At 40.0% G+C, this 22,921-nt stretch overlaps 1 protein-coding gene across 2 annotated transcripts; it reads left to right on the top strand.

The window, feature by feature from the left end:
- Positions 1-15,135: 15,135 nt before the first annotated feature.
- LOC121644560 (angiomotin-like 2a) lies at positions 15,136-22,800 on the top strand. 2 transcript variants are annotated; one of them, XM_041992593.1, is made up of 11 exons: positions 15,136-15,354; positions 15,877-16,680; positions 17,161-17,329; positions 18,745-18,889; positions 18,969-19,058; positions 19,726-20,021; positions 20,111-20,286; positions 20,399-20,500; positions 20,599-20,789; positions 20,961-21,092; positions 21,479-22,800. In XM_041992593.1, exons 2-11 carry the CDS (start codon positions 15,965-15,967, stop codon positions 21,565-21,567), a joined length of 2,106 nt encoding a protein of 701 aa, XP_041848527.1. In that variant the 5' UTR covers positions 15,136-15,354; positions 15,877-15,964; the 3' UTR covers positions 21,568-22,800. The 2 variants fall into 2 exon arrangements, with proteins under 2 accessions (XP_041848527.1, XP_041848528.1); XM_041992594.1 differs by having other exon boundaries at positions 15,137-15,354; positions 21,482-22,800.
- The last annotated feature ends 121 nt before the right edge of the window (positions 22,801-22,921 follow it).

The raw sequence follows: 22,921 nt of genomic DNA, 5'->3' as shown, positions 1-22,921 counted from the left end.
ACATGCTTTTCTCACTCCGCCAAAATACTTTTCCTTTCTTCTTCTTCCTGACTAAGTTTCCACCTCCACCTTGTCTCTTCTGACAAGCTGGTTTCAGTGATGCTCAAGCTCTGACCTGATAGTGGCTTCAAGTCCAAAATTTAAGTCACTTTCAATAAGTCGGTGCCTTTTCTTTTTTCTCTGTGTAGCTCAGAGCCAGCATCCTCAATAACTGTAACACATTAGGATTAAACTGACCAGACAGCAACACCTTTAAGCATTAAGTTGTAGGTCTAGATAGCTTCCTAATTCAAAATGGTTTATAACAGTTCATTAAAAGCATGAAATTTAAAGTCTGTGGTTGCATCTCTGTATTTCATGCTCTGCTGACTGTAGCATGGTCAGCTCTGAAATCAGGGAGCAGATCTGACTTCTAACTGTTCCTCCATGTGTCCCCTGAGTGAGCCAGATAATGACACGTTGGCAGCGCAGATTGCAGGGTTGCCATCGGTCTGGAACTGTAAACACAGTGAAGAAGGCTTGTTAGGACATTCCAGAAAAGTCCTCAACTGGGAATTCTTGGAAGAGCTTCTCGGGTGTTTGCATTCTTGTTTTGGGACAGCAGCACTAACAGAGTCCCCTGTGATCACTTCCCTCACCCGAGTGAGAATAATATGAGAGGAAAAGGAGGGCTGCAGATGGTGCGCATTCCTCTGCTCAATGACCTGGCTGTTGGTAACAGATGCCGGAACAACTAGTGATTTCTGTACTAGAGGTATTTGTCCTCTTATTTATTTATTTTTTTAATAAAATCAAATAGTAAAGTTTATTCCAGTGGCTGAGTTTTGGGGCATTAGAGAAGAAGCAAAAGCTAAATTGTGAACACTCATGTATCACTATTGAGAAAAAACGGTCACTATCAGCAGTTTTAGAGCAATATTTGCATTTGGAGTCAAATTTGTGTTGCAGTCATTTCTTCCCACACTTATCTGGTTGAGTTTTAAGTTAAAGGTAATTCCTGGTTTCCACACACAAGCCAAGTGTTGTAAATGTAATTTTTATATGCAATTTTATCCTAGTTTCCTACACTGTATTTATGGTGTGTTTGAAGATGTCTGCCTGTGTGTGTGTGTGTGCGTGGTGTGTTGGTGGTGGTGGTGGGGGTGGGGGGGGGGGGGGGGGGGGGGGGGGGGGGGGGGTGGGAGTGTGGGAAGGAGGGAGTAGTGAAGAGCTTTTTAAATTTCATTGTATTATTAAATGCAGTGGCAACAAAGTTATTCTATTCTATTCTATTCTATTCTATTCTATTCTATTCTATTCTATTCTATACTCCTCAGCAGTTCATGGGGGTCCACTGACATCCGGCTGACCCCATGCAATCTCAGTCTTTGTAACTTTGTACATCAATGGGAAACTATGCCCCTGGATCAATTTCCATTAAAAATAAAATAAAATAAAATAAAATAATTATTAATTTTTTTTAAAAAAAGGGAAAAAATATTGAGAAGGTGTCAGACAGAAGACATATGCAAAAACCACTGATGATGGTTGGAGGAAAAACTTTGAAGGAGGACCACCATTATCCACACCACCATTACATGGCTGAAGCTTTGGTACAGTGGGGGCTTAAAAGCAGGGTGTGAACCACAGGGGAGCTGGGGGAGCTATAGCTCCCCTTAATGAAACATGAGCTCCCCTAGAAACAGGATTTATGAAATGTTGGGGGAGCTATATAATACTGACAATAAAATGTATGCTGATTGCTCACAAATTCACTGTAGCCTAAAATATGACTATGGATGCTATAATTATTGTGACCACTGAAGCTTGGGGGAGCTCCAAGTTAAACTTCCTGTACATCTACGTTAAATACAAAATAAAAGAAGTAAATGCGTAAAAGGTAAGGTAAGACCTGCTTTAACTATTTACAATATGGGAAACTATCATTGCTCATTATATTGTGTATGGCAAGCATCGCTGTGTACGTGTGTGATATGTGGGGAATATTAACTATGTAAGTTGATCTTCGCAAAAGTAGTGGTAAAATTTTTTTTTGCAAGGGACGTTTGCACCTGTTATGTATTATTGTTGCATAAGAGTTGTTAACCATTATGTATTGGTACGCCTATGTTCTGTGGGGCAAGCTGTAATATCAGCTGGCATCATGTTCTTACTTGCCGAAAAAAGATAGGAAATGCAAAAAAGCGGCTCCCCCTAAGCCCACGGTATGGTTCGCACTCTGCTTAAAAGTTAATTTGTACAGGACTATGTGCATATCTGGAAAGTCCCAGTCATTTTCTACATGTGTACCCATATATCTGAACTCATCCACAAATCTTTTGACAACTATATCCTCTCCCCATGTCTCTGATTGAAGCTTCCATTCATTCTCTTTAATAATAACTGCCATTGTCCATTTTTCCCTCACCTCTGTTATTGTTCTTTTGTTATCTTTCAAATCAGCTATGGAAAAAAAAAATCTCAAAACTGTTGCTCTCAGGTGATCTCAGGTTTATGATTATGCTTCTCTCAATAATCTGCATGAACAGTTCCAGTCTGGTTTCTGTCCACTTTACAGCACAGAAACTTGTTAAAATTGCAAATCTTATGGCTACTGATTGTGGACTCATTACCATCCTTATTCTTCTCGACTTGAGTACAGCATTTCCCACAGTTTTCAGTACACTGACACTGACAGATTAGCCACCACTGGACGATCTAAAACACTCCTGCACTGTTTTAAATCATATCCCTCGTGCTGGACTTAGGTTGTTCAACTTCAAATCATTGACATTCAAACCATCCGCTCCTCTGGTGTACTACAAGGTTAAGTGCTTGGAATTCTCTTGTTCATTATATGCCTCCTCCCCTTTGGCAATATATTCCATAAATACAGTATTTATTATTATTTCTTTGCTGTATTTATTCTTTAGTGGACAGCTCTACCTGTCCACCAAACCTACCCCCTCTACCCCTATAAGGGGTGGAGGGTGTTTTATTATTATTAGGTTTAGGATTATAAATAATGGTATTGCTACAGTAAAAAACCAGACAAATCCCCAGGAGCTAGTTTACACTCATTAGCTGAACCATAAGGGGTCACATGTATTTAAAATGTAAATATTTGGGCTGATAATTATTGCTCAATTATTGCTTTTAATCACACAACTTTTAGTACCTGGTGGAGGTTCATTGAAATGTATGTAATACTGTAATCTTTAAATCTTTCTGCTTTAAATACTTGCACCAGCACAGCCTGTACGATTATCATTCAAGCCTTCTTCTTTGATAAGGCACATTGTGAATAAAGTGATCTCAGTGTATCTGCTTGGGAAAGTTGGATGAGAAGCGGAGAAATGTTGGCAGACAAAAGTTGTTTAACTACATATAATCAGTCATTATGTGTCCAAATAGGTTCACGTTTCAAAATAGAGATTATCTAAATATTGCTCATCATGTCCAGTGACTCAGATGTAGAGAGAAAAGGCCCGGTTGATGCAAAGTTACAACATTGTTCCTTTGTGTCCTCCTCATCACAGATTTGGTGATAGCTTATCAACTGAAGGTATGAAACGTTACTGTTAGGAGGTGTGATACAGTAAGTGAAACATGACCATTAATTTGCCCAAGCTTGGTAAGATTTTGTTTTTAACCACAGAATGCCAACTCAGGTTCTTATACACATAACCAGAAGCAAGAGAAGCTGCTATCAGCACTAGCAAATATAGGTTTGTTATACCAGCTCATAACATTAGCCATAGTGTTGTTTGTCTATGGAAGGAGAGTCATTAAACCTTTATGGTGTGTGCAAAGCATTCAGATATGTTTGCAGAGAACTATTGAACATAGAGTAGCATTGACCAGCTTAATCATTTCAGAAATTGCCTAAAAACAAAACAGAGATAACAGGAGAGGTAATGCTGCTGAACTTGTGGAGTTTGCTAAGAATATGAGTCCAAAAGATTGCTTACGTTGCTTACTGGGTAGTGAATGAGCATGAGAGAAATAGTTTGCTAACATGTTTCCATTCAAGCTAATTGTGTTACACCTCTGCCTTCAGTCCTAAACTATCCACTCTATAAATCCTGGAGTGTACTGAGTAAACTTGACAGTAAAAATAAACTTAGCTTTGGGTAAGTATTTAAACAAGTATAAATTAATATTGAAAACAAAGGTTTTGATATCTCTGCACAGGGCTAAGCTTAATTTCTGCTGATCAGTACAGCTCTCCCCAGCTCACTTTCATATTTGTTCCACTGTCTTTTGCAAATGGCAACCACAACTGTTTTGGTACCACCTCAAACAAACGGAACAAACTTTCCTTAACATTGGGAGACTTTAAAAGATACAAAGGGGAAAACAAGCTTTTTGGATATAAGAAAATAAGGCTTCCTTGACACTTGTATATCTGTCTTTAATTTTTAGTTTAGATATTGCTAAATTACACATTCAAGTGACAGAGGTGACAAAGATTCAAAAAAAGAAAAAAGAAAACAATGGGAACAAAACAAACAAAAACAGAAAAAACAGAAAACCAGCTGCTCTATAGGAAAACAAAGCAGAGAATCATCAGGAGCACCTATATGAAGACAGACTAATAAATACATGACAGCAACAACGAGCAAATGAAAACTTAACTGTAGCTGCTGGGATTAAACCTGTGAGCTTAAAACAACCAGTGAAACATTTATTATGGTAACAAATTAAGTGAGAAATGGCATTATTTTCTTTTGGACTATTGGAACACACAACTTTCAACCATGTAAATGGCCCCTTGCTAACAAACACAAAAAGGGAAGAAATAATGTATGGTTGAGATGCTACTGAATGGATCCATATTATGGTCCATTATTACTTTTCAGAAAAACAATTTCTTACATGTTGTAAGTAATCATTATTGCTGTATGATGGGTCATTTTAAAGAATTTTTTTTTCCCAGCAAACTAAACTTAAATTGAATTTGACCATTTTTTTCTGTCACTTTGCAATGTTCAGGTGTAAAAAAAAAAGTAAAGATTAAACTCTTGTTTTTAGTCAAATGATTATATAAAGCCACTGCAGATCAGTGACAGATCAGAATGGAAGCAGATGTAATGACCATCAGTCCACATGACAAACACATTACTAATTCTGCCTGTTTTCCAATAACATCTACTATCCAGTGCAGACACAGCAGATCTACTGACAATTTTATCTATGTGGGTCAGTGAACAACAAGCCTTTTCATTAAACATATTTAAAGGTTTTTTTTTTCTATTTCATATTATTGATGATTTAAATTAATCGCAGATTAGATATTTTCCCTCTGGCTTCTCCCTGGGCTCTAAAAATAAACCATCTGTATAAAATGAGACAATGAGCTTCTTTTAGTTAACACAATGCAGGCTTTGTGTGTCAGCAGACACATCTAAGCCTTTAGTTGAAACCATTAAGATATCTCACAGCTGAATCATCATTACTTACTGGTAGTACCAACAAAGCTGGAAGTCATAGAGACTTTTTTTTTAGCCAACTTGAAATTGTTTGATTTACACAATAGGCGCATAGCAAGCGGATCAACAAGCTGCAACAGAGGGAGTTAACTTTAAAAAACATTTCTGAGGCTGAAACAAATCTGAATGTGCTATTCAAGGATGGTAGCTGTTTTCCAGATTCTGACAGAATTTTAACAATTAAATAGAAAATTACAATCAAGTCCCAGATTCATCGATTTTCAAATGTACTATCCAACATCACAGCCAGAATCCTTTTAATTGTTTTATTTCAAGTGGTTTAAGCTTGTTCAAATGTCGTCATAATAAATTTAGACACCACAAAAGACCTCCTCATCACTTGTTTCTCTTTCTACTATGGGGCAGCTGTAAGGTTAATATTTCTAATTTTTTCAAAATTCTGGTCAAACTATCCTTTAATTTCTCCATTTATCATTACATCAATGTATTATGTATTAGGGGTGGCATGGCACAGTGGGTAGAGTGGTCATCTTGTAGCCTGAGGGTTGCTGGTTTGATCCTCGGCCTGTCGAGCTCATGTCTCGGTGTCCCTGAACACCGGGTCGTGGTTGAGCGCCTTATATGGCAGCTGCTGCCATCAGTGTGTGAATTGGTGGGTGGATGTATATTGTAAAGCGCTTTGGGTAAAACCGCTATATAAGTACAGACCATATATAAGTACATTTGGATATGTAACAAATATTTTATGGAGAGTAACATGATAGAGCTTGAAAATAAATTATGTAATTTATCAAAAAAAAGAAAGAAAGAAAGGCACAATGGGACAGAATAAATTTTACATTATTGCACAATACAACTGTACTAGTGGTGGGTATGGAAGCATGGAAACAGACATAATTTAGGCATGGATTGGAATCTGACTATGATGTTACTCCTGCAGATTAAAACCTCAAACCTCCCATGTGTGATCAATTGAAATATAGTCTGCTTTCTAAATAAAACTATAATGTATGCCATTTTGAAGAGCACAAATAAAGCTTTAACAAATTCCCATTCTTGCACCAAATCCGGTCACTTTCCAAACTGCCACGTCATCTACCTGTTCACCTCTCACTGATCCCTCATATGCCCCCCACTCAGCCTCAGCCCACATTCCCCTCATTGCTTCTGGACCATGGAAAGCCCCTGGTACATTTTCAGAGCTGCTGAGTTCATATGCAGACACAGAGCCTTCTCTCTCACCCTCTTTCCATGGTGCCGCTGGCCAAAGCCAGCCATCAGATCACATGCTATGTGCAGCCTCAGCAGCAGAGGAGCACAGCTATTTGCTGGGGGCACATATGCTGGGGCCTAAATGAATGACTGGCATTCTGGTGACCTCCCAGGATGGCAGCAGCCCGCTGGTGTGGAAGACTTTTTAGGACATGGTGTCATGGTTTGTTGCTGCATAATTTGTCTGCAGTAGGCTTGTTGTCTCCAGTGCAGAAGGCTACAAAATGTTTTCACACCTCAAAAGGCAAACTTGAGCTAGTATTTATATAGGACCACAGAGCTATGCCTCAGAGCAATAATAAACAGATAGGTTCAGTTTCTTAACATATTTCTCCCAATAGACCTGCTTTTTTTCAAGGGTTTGTAAATGGTAAAAATTTTCTTGCACCCACAAGCAGACTAAAATATTAGTCATTATTTAAAATAAAGACATATCAAGATCCCAGCAGTTAGTGGGAGATAGGTTGACATTGACACAGCTATTTGGCATTAGATCTTTATGAGTAATGAGGTTGACATCAGAGGCCAAATATTCAGTATTGTTACACAAAAGGAAATCATCAAGTTGCCATGGTATTTTAAACATGCATTTAGTATGTCTTAACTGTGCTAGAAGCATTTTTTAAAACCCAACAATGCAAAATTTCCATTAAATCAAGGGCTGTTGTTGAATTTCTCAATCTTTAGATCATCAGGCTTTGTGGGGGGTTTACTTTGTGTCAAGGATCAATGCAGCAGGAGACAAGGAGGTACGACCCAAATTCAGGCTGGCACAAAACCCAGAGGCAGATGGAAGAACAAAGGGAATAATAAATCAAAAGACACAACTGAAGTGGACTGATGCAATACATTAACCTGGCAATAAACAAAGGACAACCTAGAGCATATATACAGTGAAACTAATTACAAAATGAGAAACAGGTGTGAGAAAAAAGGTACCAAAATCTGGAAGCAGGAAGTAAAATAAGCAGAAGAAAACCCAAGGGGATAGACTCTACAAAATAAAACAGGAAACAAAACAGAGGACTAAAAAAAAGGCATGAAAGGCAAGAACAGACTACAATAGAAAATCAAGAAAACCTAAACCACAAAACTACAGACCATAACCTTTGTTTTGTAAGGCTGCCATCAAATGTATCACTCATCAATTTAATTTAGCATTTAAAGGCAATAACAAACTTACAATAAAACATAACAAAACATACAAACATCAAACAAACAACAACAAAAACAGTAAAAAAAAAAAATAACAGGACATTTATGCACTGTGCAGCATGTAACACCTTTGGCAGCTTTTTCTATCACTCAGATTAACTTACATGCACCAATCTGGTCTATTGTTTTTATGTGAGTGAGGAGCCATGCAAGGATGTGAGAGCCAAGAAGAATCCATCCCACACAGGCCATGATGTGCTGTGTTGGACATTGTGGCAACATGCTTTTCACAGCAATATTTTTCAAATTCTTTTGATGTAGAATAAATAGCTGCTTATTTCAGATCTCTCTTGATTTTTGAATACTGGCAAGACTAATGTCTTTGAACAAGAGTACAATACACAAAGGGACTTCTCAAATGTCATTACTATGGAGAAAAACGTGGATTTTCCAGTTCTGCAAGTTTGAAGAGCCGGGGGCATGCGGTTTCTTTGAAAACATACCTGACTATCACAGCTGGGGGTAAGTCTCAGCAATTAAAATACAGTTATTGTTGTTAAGGTAAAATGATGGCTTATTTTATTTCCTTTTTAGAGTTAAATAGGGAGATAGATACTACTCACATTTGTACACCAATCAGCTACAGTCATAAATTGTAGAGCAGGGCTACTCAGTTTGGTCCCACCAGGACCGCAGTCCCACAGGATTTTGATGTTTCCCTGCTTCAACAGACTTGACTCAAACTGTGGTAAAGTGCAAAACCACTAATGACCAATTTACTATTGCTAAAAAAAGGCTGGTGGTTCTTAAAACACCGATTTCTGTAATAAAATACCAACTTGTTAATATTTGCCTTCATATTATTAGTGACATGAGCTGTGTTCACTCTTTTTTTTCAATATGTTGTTGGAAATTTGGAAATAATTTAATGTTTAAATAAATTAGATGTTAAGCCTCAAAGATATGTGTTTTTGTCATTCATCAGCTCCACCATCTTGTAAAAATATGATCACTTCTGGCTTCAAAAAACCAAGATGGTAACAGTCAAATACCAAACCTATGATTTAAAAACAAAACAAAACAAAAAAATATGCAAATCCCTGTCCAACTGAGCATCCACAGGCTGCTCTGGAACATGAACCTCCAATCTGCATCCCATTGGCCCAAAGGATCTGCTCCCAACATTCCAATGCATCAAACTCCACAGAAGTTCATGCCCCGAAGGAACAGCATAAGACCAAAGAAATTTTAGGTAGATGGTTTTAATGTTATGGCTAACAGTTCATAGTGGCTGTAGAATCAAGCTAACAGCTCATCGAAGACTGCAGATCGACTGCATGCAGATCCACAGAAAGCTTGGTACAGCTGACCCAGATGGTGATATGAATAGAAATGAGTCCCTGTTGGTCCACAAATGTGCATGCAGCTACCAAGAATCCAGTTCTAAACAAGAACCAAATGTTCAAATAGTTTTGTTATGGACATTAATGGAAAGGTATACAACCATAGGCATCTAAAGCCTACTACTCTTGACAAGGTTACAAGGTTATGTGTATATTTCCACAGTTTTGAAGCATTCAGACATTTGTTTGGGTGGTCATTTATATGGGCATTCTTCACTCAGAATCTGACCGATTACTTCCAGGGCACTAAACCTGTCCCAGATATTACTGCACATCTGTTTTGTCATCTGAACGGATTCATTTTGTATGACTCATGTCTGAAGTCTGCTTGCCATGAATGCCTGGAAATTCCCGTCGCTGCACCACAACTTGCAGCAACATGCAGAGCTTCTTGAGTAACCAATGTCTCCTTTCTATTCTCTACTATTAATCTAACCAGGTGCCAAAACAAAAAGGAAAAAAAAAATTGCTTGCTTCAACATAAATTCATGTGGAAACCAATCCCAGCATTAGAAGCCATTATGAAACACAAATACATGGGAAGCTTGTCGTCAGTGATTTCCTGAGAACAGGATACCACTTGAGTGCAGCACACCTTGCCTTTGTCAATTGTTTTTGTGTGAATGAGGAAGCCGTGCAGGGATGTGAGAGCCAAGGAGAAGAATCCATCCCACTTCTTCCAACACCCTATCAGTTACATTCCTCACCAATCCTGCCCTATCAGATGACCTTGTTTGCTATTCTGGCTCAGTCTTTCCCACCAGTCAAACAGTGTAGCGTGCATCCTGTCCTGTAGGAACCTTTCAACTTTTTGTCTTAACATCCATATATTCATCGAAGACTCATGTGATGTCCAAAGACTCCAACAAAGAAAAGAAAGGCAGAGCGAAAATAAGACATTGAGACAGACAGTGAGTAAGGCAGTGTGTTGACTGGGCTTCAGATGAACAACTATACATCTCTCTCCACACTGTAAGATATTTGAATTATGACCACGGAAAAAGCTTTTAAGTCATAGGTTTGATCAATGAGCAGTAAAAACAACAATGAAGAACACACTGGACTGGAAGTGTAATTTTTACTAGCTGTTTGGGGGATGGATTTTTCCATATATTGATGTGGTTATAGACCTTCTTATTCCATTGACTTTTCACTTAGTAAATTGATCAACCCAAAGGTCAGAAAATCAATGTCAACGTATGATGCCTCTGATGGCTTGACTGGTGTCTGATCAATATTCAACCCAACAAAAATGAAGAAACAGTGTGTAAAAAACTAAGAGCAACCTTCCTGCTTCCACAGAAATTAAGATGATGAATAGCAGTCAAGTGCCACTGATCGGATACACTTTTTTTATTTATTGCTGCTGTTCAATCTGGGAATAGTTATAAGGTCATTTCCAAACAATTTGGAGTGTACATTTTTGAAGTCTATGATCCTACGGTGAGACACACTACTTGTAAGAGGAAACCATACAAGACAGTTGTCAATCTTTCCAGGAGTGGACATCCCAGAAAGCTTGCACCCAATGTCAGACTATGCAGCATTCAGGGAAACTGTAGAAAAAACTGCTTTCTTCCAGATCGTGTTAAATGTTCATGACAGAAAAAGACTGAGCAAGGCTTGTTTGGAATAATTGCCAGGGAAAGTTTCTTTTCTCTTAACAGAACATGACAACAGTGTTGGTTTACAAAGTTGGATCTGAGCAAATCTCAAGGGTTCCTTTTGACAGATGACACCAAAGTGGAGACATTTGGCCATAGTGCACAGTACGACATCTGGCAAAAATCAAATACAGCAAATAAAAACAAAAAAACCCACAAACACCTAATACTAACTTGATTCGTTTTGAAGCCACAAGACCTACCCTGAGATCTTTGGATCTAAACTCATCAGCATGCTAAAATATCCCAGAGTTACATATGAGGCCATCTATTAGCTAAAGACTGGCTAGATGAAGCTGGGTCATACACAAGATCAATGATCCCAAGCACAGCAGCAAATCTACAACAGAATACTTGAATAAGAAAATAATAAAGGTGTTACAATGACCCAGTGCACATCTTAGCCTAATAGCAATGTTGTGATTGAAGCTATTTATGTACAAATGTTGCAAAGTTGAAGAAGAGTGGGCAAAATAACTTTGCAACAACATGAGAAACAGATGTTGCCAGAAAACAATTTAAACATCTCAGCCTCAGTCCTACAACTTTGTTGCAAAAGAACAGACTGCGAATCAGCTTTATTCATAGTAATTCCAACTGCAGACATACTGGAAACCATTCAAAAACTGTACTGGTTTTGTTTAAAAACAGTTACAGTCTGAGCTTAATGTGACATTGTTATGTTTAGTTGTATGTCAGGAATATAGCTGCGTTATCTTTCAGCTCTGTGCAGAGACCCATAGATGCGTGTTACACATAAAAGACTCAAATCTGTTCATGAAAGTGACATGAAAATGCTGCTTAAGTCCTTTTACTGTTGTTAATTCTTCTAATATATATGCAGACTGTGTGTTTATTCTAAATGAAATCATGCTGTTTTACAGTTACACACGACCAGAATTGCTATCAATGCACTCGGATTAATTTAAAATAAAAAAAAAAAGTTATATAAGTGAAGTCTGAATAAAGAACAAATCTCCCAAAACAGACATGTTCCTTTAAGAGCTCCCCCTCACAAATTTGTCTTCCTGCTATTCTTGTCCTGGCAAAGAAATTTTTATACTAACTTTGAGATTTGGCTCAGTTGAGTAAACTGAAAGTCAGACTGTTTCCAGTTGTGTAATTGGTAGGTTGACTCCTTTCACTGTTGCCTCATTTGTGCTCATGTTTCCACTAAAACCTCAGGAGAAATATGAGTTTACTGTATATAGAAACAACACAATTGTGTTTTAGATTGTGGCTTTTTCTCTTTTTTTCTCTCTTTTAGATATTTTTAAGTGCCACTCTTCTTTACGCAAACAGGGAATAACTCATGAAATGTGAATTTTGTTTGGCTCATAGTTTCAGTGTCCACAAATAAATATTAAGGCTTTATTTATTTATTTTTTTCTTTTTTAAAGCATTTTAGATGTTGATCGCCTGTAATGATTTTTTTAAAACATCCATAATTCTCAAAGGGTCAGCCTCGCATTCCTTTGCAAGTTCACAGGAAGTTTTCTACAATGGAGGAAAAAATGACCAGAGGCGTTGTCCACCAGCAGACACACACACACACACACACACACACACACACACACACACACACACACACACACACACAGAAGGAGAAAAGGAAGTAGTGAGGTGGTGTTAAATGACATGAACAGGCCTTTACAAAAGGTGGAGACTATGCTGCTTCACAGTGTGGATCTGAGGGGGAAATGCAAACATGTTCCACTTTGCTTAGCGTTCGCCTCCGTGTGAGTGCCGCCCACAGAGACACCATGTCTGCATTGTTTTTAAAAAGAGCCCCTTCAAGAATACAGAGCATCTGAGACATGATGGGAATGTGTTTTTAATTAAGTAGGGTGACAGAGCTGGACACATGATCGCGGACACCATCAGCAGTTCAATACCGTGTCATCTGGCTTATAGATTTTTAGGTCTAATGAGATAATCAGCTTGAGGCCAGTGGCCACATTGACCTATCATTTTTTTGTGCATTGCTGCGCCTCACTCGCAGCTATGTTCTGTAACAAGTCGGTTGTAGTTTGTATATGTTTTTTGGGTGGAACCTTTGAAGGGAAAATGTGGATTATGCAGAAGCAGGATAGCATCTGCAACCCTCCCTCTGCCTGTCTCTCCCTCTACATGAAAATATAATTAACATGTTGTGACAGAAACCTCTGCTATTTTAAGGGTATACAATAAAACTCAGATCAATGCCTAAATTCCCTTATTTAGCAGCATTTAGGTTCCAGCAGGTATAATGTATCTCCAGCCTTTGTTAAATCTTTGAAAGTAATTGAGCCTCTCATAAAGAGGAAAAACGTTCATCTCTTTAAAGAAACAAGAATGGATGTTCCTCTAACACAAACATGTCAAACTGAGTTGTGGTCAGGCCTGTCCTGATTGCATTTACAACCATCCATCTTTTGCTTTTATGTAACCTCATCTGAGTGGTGAGAGGGCATTTGGAGGTTGGATATTTGGACGTGTAAATAAACAAGTGAAGAGTAAGGCATCCTCCAGGCTCTGCTCTGTACCATGTTGGATACAAGGAACTTCTATGTTTGTAATAATGGGATACAAAGGCCTCAGATTCCAGAGAACAGCTGCCACAAACACACACACACACACACACACACACACACACACACACACACACACACACACACACATACTTAGGCATGTAACAGCCTCAACAGGCTTGCGGCAGCATGGGTTCTTCTTTCTGAAATGACCTGCAGTGAATGCCACAAGACTGGATTTCTTCAGACCAAATTTGCCTTAAGTCCAGTCTACATTATGACTCATTAAAAAAAAGAAAAAAAAAGAACTGGATCTTTAGTTCTGTGTAAAACAAAGTAAGTTAGATCAAAACTAGAAAGATTCTCTCTTTTCTGCTATCCCATTTGCATCCAAAGGAAATTTACATCAAGTTAAGCAATAAACATTTTCATTTTAACTGAAAGGGAATTAAAATTCCTCTAAAACTGCAGTGCTTACATTTTTAACAACTATAGCTACAATATTAAATAACCAAGGCTAATGATCCAACTAAACCTAGCACAAGTTGTAAGGAAATGTGAGTTTGGTTGATTCTTTCTCACCTTTACATTGAAGTAGAACTTGTAAGGATTGTGGTTTTGTGGAATGAACAGAATGGCTGAACATGTAGATTGTGCCCTCAAAAGTGTCCCAAAATCTCCTTCAATGTTCTCCTACTGGAATTCAGTCTTACGCTGAGTTAATTGGTGGATTGAACGATGTGCATACCCCCAGTAATAATAATAAAAAAAAAAAACAATAACAACAAAAAAATCAATACACATTGGCCATTTTACACTTTATTCATTGTACACTGTCAGGGACAGTGTATGTGGGAGGTCCATTTACAGCCACAACAGCTTGGCACCTCCTTCTCATGCTGGTCACCAGTCTGGTCACATTTTGTTGTGGGATGGCATCTCATTCTTCAACCAGTGCGATTGTGTTGGCCACTGTAGCACAAACAACACACCCAAGTCTGGACTCATGGCAGGTCAGTCTATCCTCTCCAATCCAAATTCTGGAGGTACTGGCTCTGATCCTGGCTCTGAGTGGGCCAGATTCTGTAGACATTGCCACTGGCTCCAGAAGACCATTTTGTTATCACTGTCTACCAATTAGGAGTCAAACAGGTAGCAGTTAAATACATACTTGGCAGTGCTTGGCGGGGGGTTGGATCCTTGTACATGACAATCCCAAATGGTATTATTATAGGTGAGAAATAAGCAACCAAACACAATTTAATTTACTTTTCTGCCAAGTTTAGATGATATGTTGCCTTGAATTCCATTAAATACTGAGCATTTTTTATTCGTTCTTATACAGATGTTGGAATTTCTGTTCTTAAGTAAGATTTTTAAATGCATGTCTCTTAAAAATGTTTAAAATGTGGTTTTATTACATTGTTACTACTTTATTAAAAGTTCATCTTTCTTCTTCAAGCAGTGGAGAAGTTGCTGCGAGAACAGTCACAATGAGGAGAGATCCTGTTCCATAAAATGAAAGAGATCTCTCTTTCTCCATTTTATCATATTTTCTTAGTGCTTTGTAAAACAAATTCCTCTTCCCCAGCTACTTTTTCATTCCTCATTGGCCTAATAAAGCGCTATGTAACGCCCCTTCTCCCCCCTCCCATGTGGTTTTAACGCTTTTGATCCCCGAGGGACCTCGCGTTTTACATTCCTGGCATTCCGACCTCAGTCCCTCCTCGGTTACTTATTATCGCCGCCTGCTCTCTCCACAATCATTTCACAGCGAGAGAGGAGCGTGGCAACCCGTCCGGGGGGGGAGCAACATGAGACACGTTTGACACCAAAAAATCGATGGAAATAGTGGAAATACCCCAAATTTGACTTCGAGACTGAGGACAGCGTGTCTTTAGGATGAAAGCGTGAGCTGGTAAGAGGAGCGTCTGTTTTCTGTCTGATGGAAAACAAGAGAACATAAACGTGGATTAAGCAGCAGCATTGTAACTTTGGATTAAAACTTATTCGAGTGAAGTGTGTTATGGAGGGTATTTAAGCTGTTTTTATTGTTTCAAACACGACTGTTGAGTTAAAAAGTTATTTTACTAAGCGGGTTTGTGCGCTTTTGCTCCCCCGTGAGAGTGGAATTTTTGGCGCAGGCGTTTTTTTTTTTTTTTTTTTCTGCCTGCTGTGAAAAAAGTCACCACATCGCTGTGTTGTCGCTGTTGGTACAATGTTTCCACATTGTACTTAACAGTTAAAGAAGGGAGGCATGTTTACATGATAGTAAAGTTTTATGTTGCAAGTCTTACTGCGCATGCCTCAAAGACAGCCTCTACTCGCTAAGTTAGGCTGCATTGTTATTATGTTCCTGTTACTGCATTTAATATCTGTTGCATGCTACAGGCCATGTTTATCAGATTCACTTCAATTTTCTTTTCCCTTTGTGTTCCAGGTTCACAGCTGATTTATTTAAATACATTCACACTGATAAGAAACAACTCTACTGATCCTCAGAGCGAATAACTGATTCACACAGCAGTATGTCGTCCACTGAAGAGCCGTCTGGTACGGTCCTGCACCGGCTTATCCAGGAACAGCTCCGCTATGGAAACCCCACAGACACCCGCACCTTATTAGCCATCCAGCAGCAGGCCCTGCGTGGAGGCAGCGGAAGCAACAGTGGACCCAGTAGTGGCGGTGACATGAGCAGGAGCCCACGATCCTCTCTGGAGAGCCTTACCCAGGAAGACCCACTGCTCCCTCAGCTCTCTGCGAGGCAGGAGCCTCAGGGCCAGGAGCACCAGGGAGACTTTCATCACTCAGAAAGTGACTACCAGCTACATGGGGAGAAGCTGCCAACATATGAGCAGGCCAAGGTGCATTCTCAGTACTTAGCAAGTCACTGGGCCCCTATGGGCCCAATCAGGCAGCTCCATGAGGGGCAGCTTCTGCTGCCCGAAGGGGTCTTTCACGAAGAAGCAGATCTGCTGGAACAGAAGTGCAGCCATGTGCGGTCACTCAGCGACCATCACATGCAGATATCTCTGGAGAGGAGAGATGCTTTAGCTAAAGCAGAAGCCATCAAATTTAGCTCTCACAGCTATCCTGAGCTACCTTACTACAGCCCACAGTGCATTCAGAGCACAGGGCCAAGCACAGACAAACGCAGCCCACCCCCAGAATACACCGCTCCCATCCAGGGCCAGGGATTTATCCCTCACCAGATACAAGAACAAGTGCAGACTCAGCAACACAGGTATGAAAAGAAGTTTGGTTTATCTCACCACATCTGTGATTGTGTTTGTATGTAGTTCAACGTACTGCAACAGTTACGTCATATTCCATCGTATCATCTTCGAATCCACCCAATACTTAACCATTGTGTTTCACATGCGTAAACACATACTTTAGAATGTGAGTCACACCGTTGCCTGCATACTGAATCATATTTCGAAATACTTACAGAGAAACAAGTCCAGCCCTGTAGATGGTTGTAATGTTTGGCATGCAGAAGTAGGATAGTTTCAGATGCCTTTGCTAGTACTCTGGCAAATCTGTTCCTCATTTAGGCTTTTACATTCTCTACACCCACTGCAGCTGATAGATGATAATAGAGCGATATATTTAGATGCCTTGCTCAAATTACAGTCCTTTCTCACACCTCCAGCTTACTGCTCCAGGTACTTTGATGTAGTTGAAATAGCTATTAATTACAAAACAATGTTTCTCTCTTAAGGTATGTCCAGTCTGGTCAGCCAGCTGAAGTCCTCTGCTACAACACATTCACCAGCCTGCCACCTGCTGGCTTGGAGGAACCCAACCAGGTGGAGTTGCTACTAATGGAGAATGAGAGGCTCAGGCAAGAGCTGGAAAGTCACAGGGAGAAGACCAGCCGCATTCAGAAGGTAAGAGAAATAATGTCATGTGGCCAACAACTCTCACAGGTTTGGTTAAAAAATGTGAACACCAAAAGGTAATTTAGAAATCTAGTAGAAAAGGAATCTGTCAGCTATTAAAAAAAGAAAACCAACCCTCCAGTGAAAATGACTTAACTCACTGAACATCTAGACAACACACTTTCCATCTCAGCCACCTGTCTATGAAACACAACCCTAGTCAACAGTTGCTTCCAGTGATATTGAACTCCAGGCACACCCCTTCATCTGGATGGACAGATGAAATCAGCAGCTGCTACCTTCCAAACCACGGGGGTACAAACAGAGGTCACAGCCTGCTACTGTGTTTACACACGTTTTTCGTTGTGAAGCTGGTCGAGTGGACACCAGAAAGTGTGTGTGTGTGCTTTAGTTCCAGGGAGGCCAAAGATTTTCAGAGTAATCTAGGCCTAGTTGTGACCCCCCACACAGCTAACAGGCTTCAGAGTGGCGGTATACACCAGCTAGAAGGCTGCTATTTGGTGTTTTTTTCCCTTCAAACATCCATTTTCCTATATTCTCAGTCTAAATCGCAGTTTGTTTCCTGACATTTTTGTTGCTTTTCATGATCTGACCAAGCAGGCCCTCAAATACTTGTTCATCAAGGTGGAAACAGCCTCAGCAACATTTGATACCTCAGCCAATCTTTGTAAAATTAACTAAACTCTGCTGGAGTTATGTCACACGGTCTGTGCCTTGTCTCAGCCTTAAAGAATGATAATTGTCAGGGTTGGAAAGTTTTCTCTCCGTCAGGCCGCAGCCCTGAGTAAACATGCCTGAGTGACTGCTGTAATGGTGGGTGTCTCTTTGCCGTTTCGACAACCCAGGCTCAGGCATGCACACCTTTCCAGTGTTGGCAGCCTTCCCAAACCTGTGTATGTGTGAGAGTGTTAGTGTATGTATTGTATATTAGCTTGCAGTGTGTTGTGTTCATGCAGGCTCTTCTGCACTGCACACATACACCTGGAACTGAAGCTATCAGCCCTCAGGAATGTAGATATAAATCAGTCTCTCAGGGAGTGGTGCAGACTTAAATTCCTTCTCAGAATTATACCACACACACACACACACATACACAGTTGTGTGGACTTCAGAGGACATTACACTGACTTACATTAATTTCCTGGAGACTTAATCTAGTCATAAGGCAAACTAGTACTTCTCTAGCCCTAATGTTAAGCTAAACCCAGACTTTACTTAAGGTTACTTGAGTATGACCTGGACCACACTGTGTGTTTGCAGCTATATATGTGCTGTAACAACACAGATCAACATTCCAGCTCCTCTGGCATGTGAAGTAGGTTAACCAAAAAAAAAAAAATCATCTCGGTTTCTGTTCTTTCTTCATCTTTTCTAACCCCCCCTCTGTTTCCTTCCGCTTGCAGTTGGAGCAGGAGATCCAGCGTATTTCAGAGGCCTATGAGACATTGATGCAGGGCAGCAGTAAGAGAGAAAACCTGGAACAGACGCTGAGGAGGAGGTTGGTGGCGGAAATCAGGAGGCTGCAGGATTTCAACAGAGACCTGAGAGGTATAAAACATCCCAATATCAGCTCCAGCAGTTGTGTGGTTTACATTTGAAACTAACATAAAACTTTGCTGCTTTGCAGAAAACTTGGAAAATGCCAGAACGCATGTTGCAAAGGAAGTAGAGGCAGCTGACCATAACCAGCACATCATGGCAAAACTCCTTGAACAAAGTAAGTGGGCCACTTTGTTTAGCAAGTTTTATCTCATCTGTTCAGTACATCATTCTTTGGAATCAACATGCATTTTTGGACAGGATTGCAGCATAGCATGGGGCCATGTTTGTATCCAGGGGCATTTTTGCATGCAGGAATTTTACTTGCATAACCTCAGCTTATTTGGTAAGCAGGCTTAATAATAGGGAATTCAATCCACACACACCTCTTTGCCAAAGGAAATGAACTGTCTCTTAACCACAGGGCAGTAGTGGAAATGGTAGGAATGAGGTCCCCCCACCTGTTGTGAGTGTGATTTATGGTGTCTGTTTAAGGAACTAGTTTCATTCAGAGTGATGGTGTTTGTGAGGCCTTGATGAGGAATGCTCTTTGCTTTGTGGGTTAAAGGGATAGGGCAGCTTTCTCCCCCTTCCTCCTTCCTCTCGGCATTCCAGGAGTGCTTCACTAAATGAAGAACACTGGCTGCCATGTAGCAACTCGGGTACATATTACATAGGTTGGAGAAATAAATTTAAACAGTTTCATCTGCCAAGTGGACACGTTTTACATCCTGTCCAATAATGCTTGCTAACTTTTAAACTGCATCCGCAGCTTTAACCATCATGCATCAGCATACCCTTAACCTGTCTAACCAGTCTTTATTTATTTATTTATTTTGCTTCAGATGAGGAGCAGAACTTTGAGCGGGAGCGCGTCGAGCGGGAGCTGCAGCGTTTGCGAGCGACTGCAGAGGAGCAGAGCCTGCGGGCAAAGCGACTCGAGGAGGCCCTGGAGGCAGCTCGAGGACGAGGTCGCCAGCTTGAGGAGGAGTTGAGGAGGAAGAGGGCATATGTCGAAAAGGTAGAGAGGCTTCAGAGTGCACTGGCTCAGCTGCAATCCACCTGTGAAAAGAGGGAAAGCCTAGAGATGAAGCTGAGGACAAGGCTAGAGCAGGAGCTGAGGAGTCTGAGGGCACAACAGGTAAACCTCCTTGCTACAACTATGGAAGAACCTGCTGCTGTTCAATAATGTGACAATAAGTTAATATACTGTTGTTCTCTTTATCTCAGAGGCAGTCTCAGCCACCAGGCGTGACCATGAGTTCACTCCAAGAGCGGCTGCATGAGCGTGAAGAGCGTATCCTGGCCCTCGAAGCTGACATGGTACGCTGGGAGCAGAAGTACCTGGAGGAGAGCACCATGAGGCAGTTTGCCATGGAGGTGGCTGCTACTGCTGCAGCCCAGAGGTAAGAAACTGCTACTGCTTAACTTTTTCTGGATGCTTATTGGGACATTCTGTCTACAAATACATTCTAGCTCATTTTGAGTTAAGGCCAGAAATGTATTTTTCTCTTGCAGGGACACTACCATCATTAACCACTCACCCTGCCACTCCTCTAACAACAGCTTCAATGAGGACCTACCAGTGGCCGACCACAGGAATCAAGAGATGGAGAACAGGTGCTTACTTTAATAAAATTGTGACAAATTTTGTCCCTTTGTCACAGTTAGTTATATGTTTTATTAATGCGTCTTATTTTATTTCTTCTCCACATCAGGATCCGTGCTCTTTATGCTCAGATTTTAGAAAAAGATGCTGTGATCAAAATCCTCAACCAGCGGCTACACCAGGATCAAGGTCGGAAGGATGAGCAGAGTCCACGAACAAACCTCCTCAATGTGGTAGGGTCACCTCTCCGGCCTGCTTCTTCAACTCCCTCCATCAGCACCACGAGCACTAAGAATAGAGGTGAGGAGCATAATGTTCCCTTTCTTTCTGAATAATTGATGTGTCTGGTGCTTAGGTATCTATGACATTACATGCTTGCGACGTATTCCAGCTAAAACGGAGTGACGTACAAGAATACTTGTAGTTGATATGTATATGCTGACAGAAGCTTGACATTTTCTGTAATTTTAGGGAAGAGTCTGTCAGACGATCAGACTTTGCCAAACCGTCAGTTCTCTGCCCAGTCTGAACCTTCGACGCTAGAACGGCAGCTCGAGGAAGCCAAAACCAAAGAGGCTGCCAGCACAACTAAGCTCAATAGTGGTGAGTGATTTATAAAATATGCAGGAGTGCATTGGTGTTTTCAGTATAAAACTTAAATTCCAAGTGTTGACAATGAATAAAGAGGCGTGTACAAGCTTAGTCTCCACACAAAACACAAGCAATGTGTAACGTCATGGATGCTCACACTGATTAACCAGCCAGTTATATAGCATCTGTCCAGGTCATGGTTCATAATGCGGGCCTTGTGGAATGTGCATGGTTAGAAAATAATGTGGATCTGTTGACTGAGCACATTCACCAAAGAGCTCTGTGTGACTGGAAAATGTCTATTAAGCTTTTGTCATTGCAAGCTAAGCTGTATATAGGACTTTTTTCTGCTGTTTTAGCTTTAAACATTTACACTTGTTCTTTTTTTCCCTCCCCACTAGACAAAGCAGCACCTACAAAGATGCTGTTAAACCCCTTCAGAGGCCTGGATGAGCTGGAGTCAGAGGCAGTGGAAATATTCATTTAAGGAATTGAAAGGTGGATTCTGAATGAGGGAAAAAAAAGACAAACATTTTTTTTGTATCTGTGAAGAGTGCAAGAACTGAGAGCACATTACTGGATCCAAGAATGTTCAGGAAAAAGGCCAATGCATAAGAAAAAGGACTGTTTTCACATTTTAGTGACAGAGCTGTGCTCCGACCCACTTTCTCTCACTGAGCTGGACAACTGCAGGCAGTCTGCCCGGCAGGGTGAGAAAACACGACTCTTCTAAGGTACTTGGACAGTATTGTGGATTGTAATAGGGCAACATGTTCTCAGAGTGTATGGCAAAATATTTATATAAATCTCTCTATATATAATTGCTGCTTTCCCACTTCAGTATCCATTTTTGTTTCTTTTCCCTTGAGATTAGAAGCTACATATTTATCTAATCCGGTTTCCACATTCCCCAAATATTAACTTAAGCCTTGTGCTCTTCTAGATAAACATTCATTTAGAGGTTATCTATGTGACCGGCATTCCCCTCACTTCCAAAAAAATGTGGATTTAATCTTGAGTAATCTCATTCCCATCATATAGATATTATCTGTTTAGAAGACTCCCCTTTGATTAATTTAAGCTGATAACACAAGATTTTGTAGCTCTCGCTGCTCATATTTATTCAGCCTTGGTAGCTGGTTCTGCAGGGGTTTTGAGATGTATGAACAGGAAGCTGCTTATATATATATATATATATATATATATATATATATATATATATATATATATATATAAAGACTAAGATATATATAAGACTGACTCGGACCTGATGTAAGTTTGTATTTCTGGGATGTTGTAGCATCATGGTGTTGAGTTCATTGTCTTTTTTTTTTCCTTTTCTCTGAAAGTATGTTTGCATGTGTGATAGTATGTGAGTATGTGTCCAGATGTGGTGATTCTGCTGGTTTGGTCACCTTAGAGGGCAAAAGTTCTTAGTTTTTGTTTACTGTGAGCTTTGAAATAACAAACTGGTTAATTAATATTATTATCTATTTTATACAGATGTTTGTATTGTTATTTTAGATATAAGAGAGCTTTGAGCAGGACACCAAAGAGTTTGTGTGTTATTTGTAAGTTATAAGCCGACAATCACTGTCCTGTCAAGCTGTACACAACCAACCACATGTTGACATTAAACAGGCATGTCTGTGAACTTACAACAGTATGAAGGTTTTCACAGTTCAATTCATGCTACATTTCATAAAGCAATAAAATGTTTTAAAATACATGAACTGACTTGTGAATTATTTCAGTTTTTCTCTATGTTGTGGTTATCCAGGTAATGTCAGTTTACAAGGGAAAAATTAAATCAAACTAGTTTTTAGGTGTGAGAAAATCAG

The sequence above is a fragment of the Melanotaenia boesemani genome, chromosome 8, assembly GCF_017639745.1.
Source record: "Melanotaenia boesemani isolate fMelBoe1 chromosome 8, fMelBoe1.pri, whole genome shotgun sequence".
Lineage (NCBI taxonomy): Eukaryota > Metazoa > Chordata > Actinopteri > Atheriniformes > Melanotaeniidae > Melanotaenia > Melanotaenia boesemani.
Note: the sequence above shows the minus strand (reverse complement) of the source record. Positions and strands in the feature narration are given on the sequence as shown.

What these genes read in the sequence shown, in the direction of transcription:
- LOC121644560 (XM_041992593.1), top strand. Translation starts at nt 15,965, where the DNA reads ATGTCGTCCACTGAAGAGCCGTCTGGTACGGTCCTGCACCGGCTTATC. An exon ending in AGACCAGCCGCATTCAGAAG is followed by an intron (nt 17,330 to 18,744) that starts GTAAGAGAAATA and finishes TTCCGCTTGCAG; the next exon opens with TTGGAGCAGGAGATCCAGCG. An exon ending in TTTCAACAGAGACCTGAGAG is followed by an intron (nt 18,890 to 18,968) that starts GTATAAAACATC and finishes GCTGCTTTGCAG; the next exon opens with AAAACTTGGAAAATGCCAGA.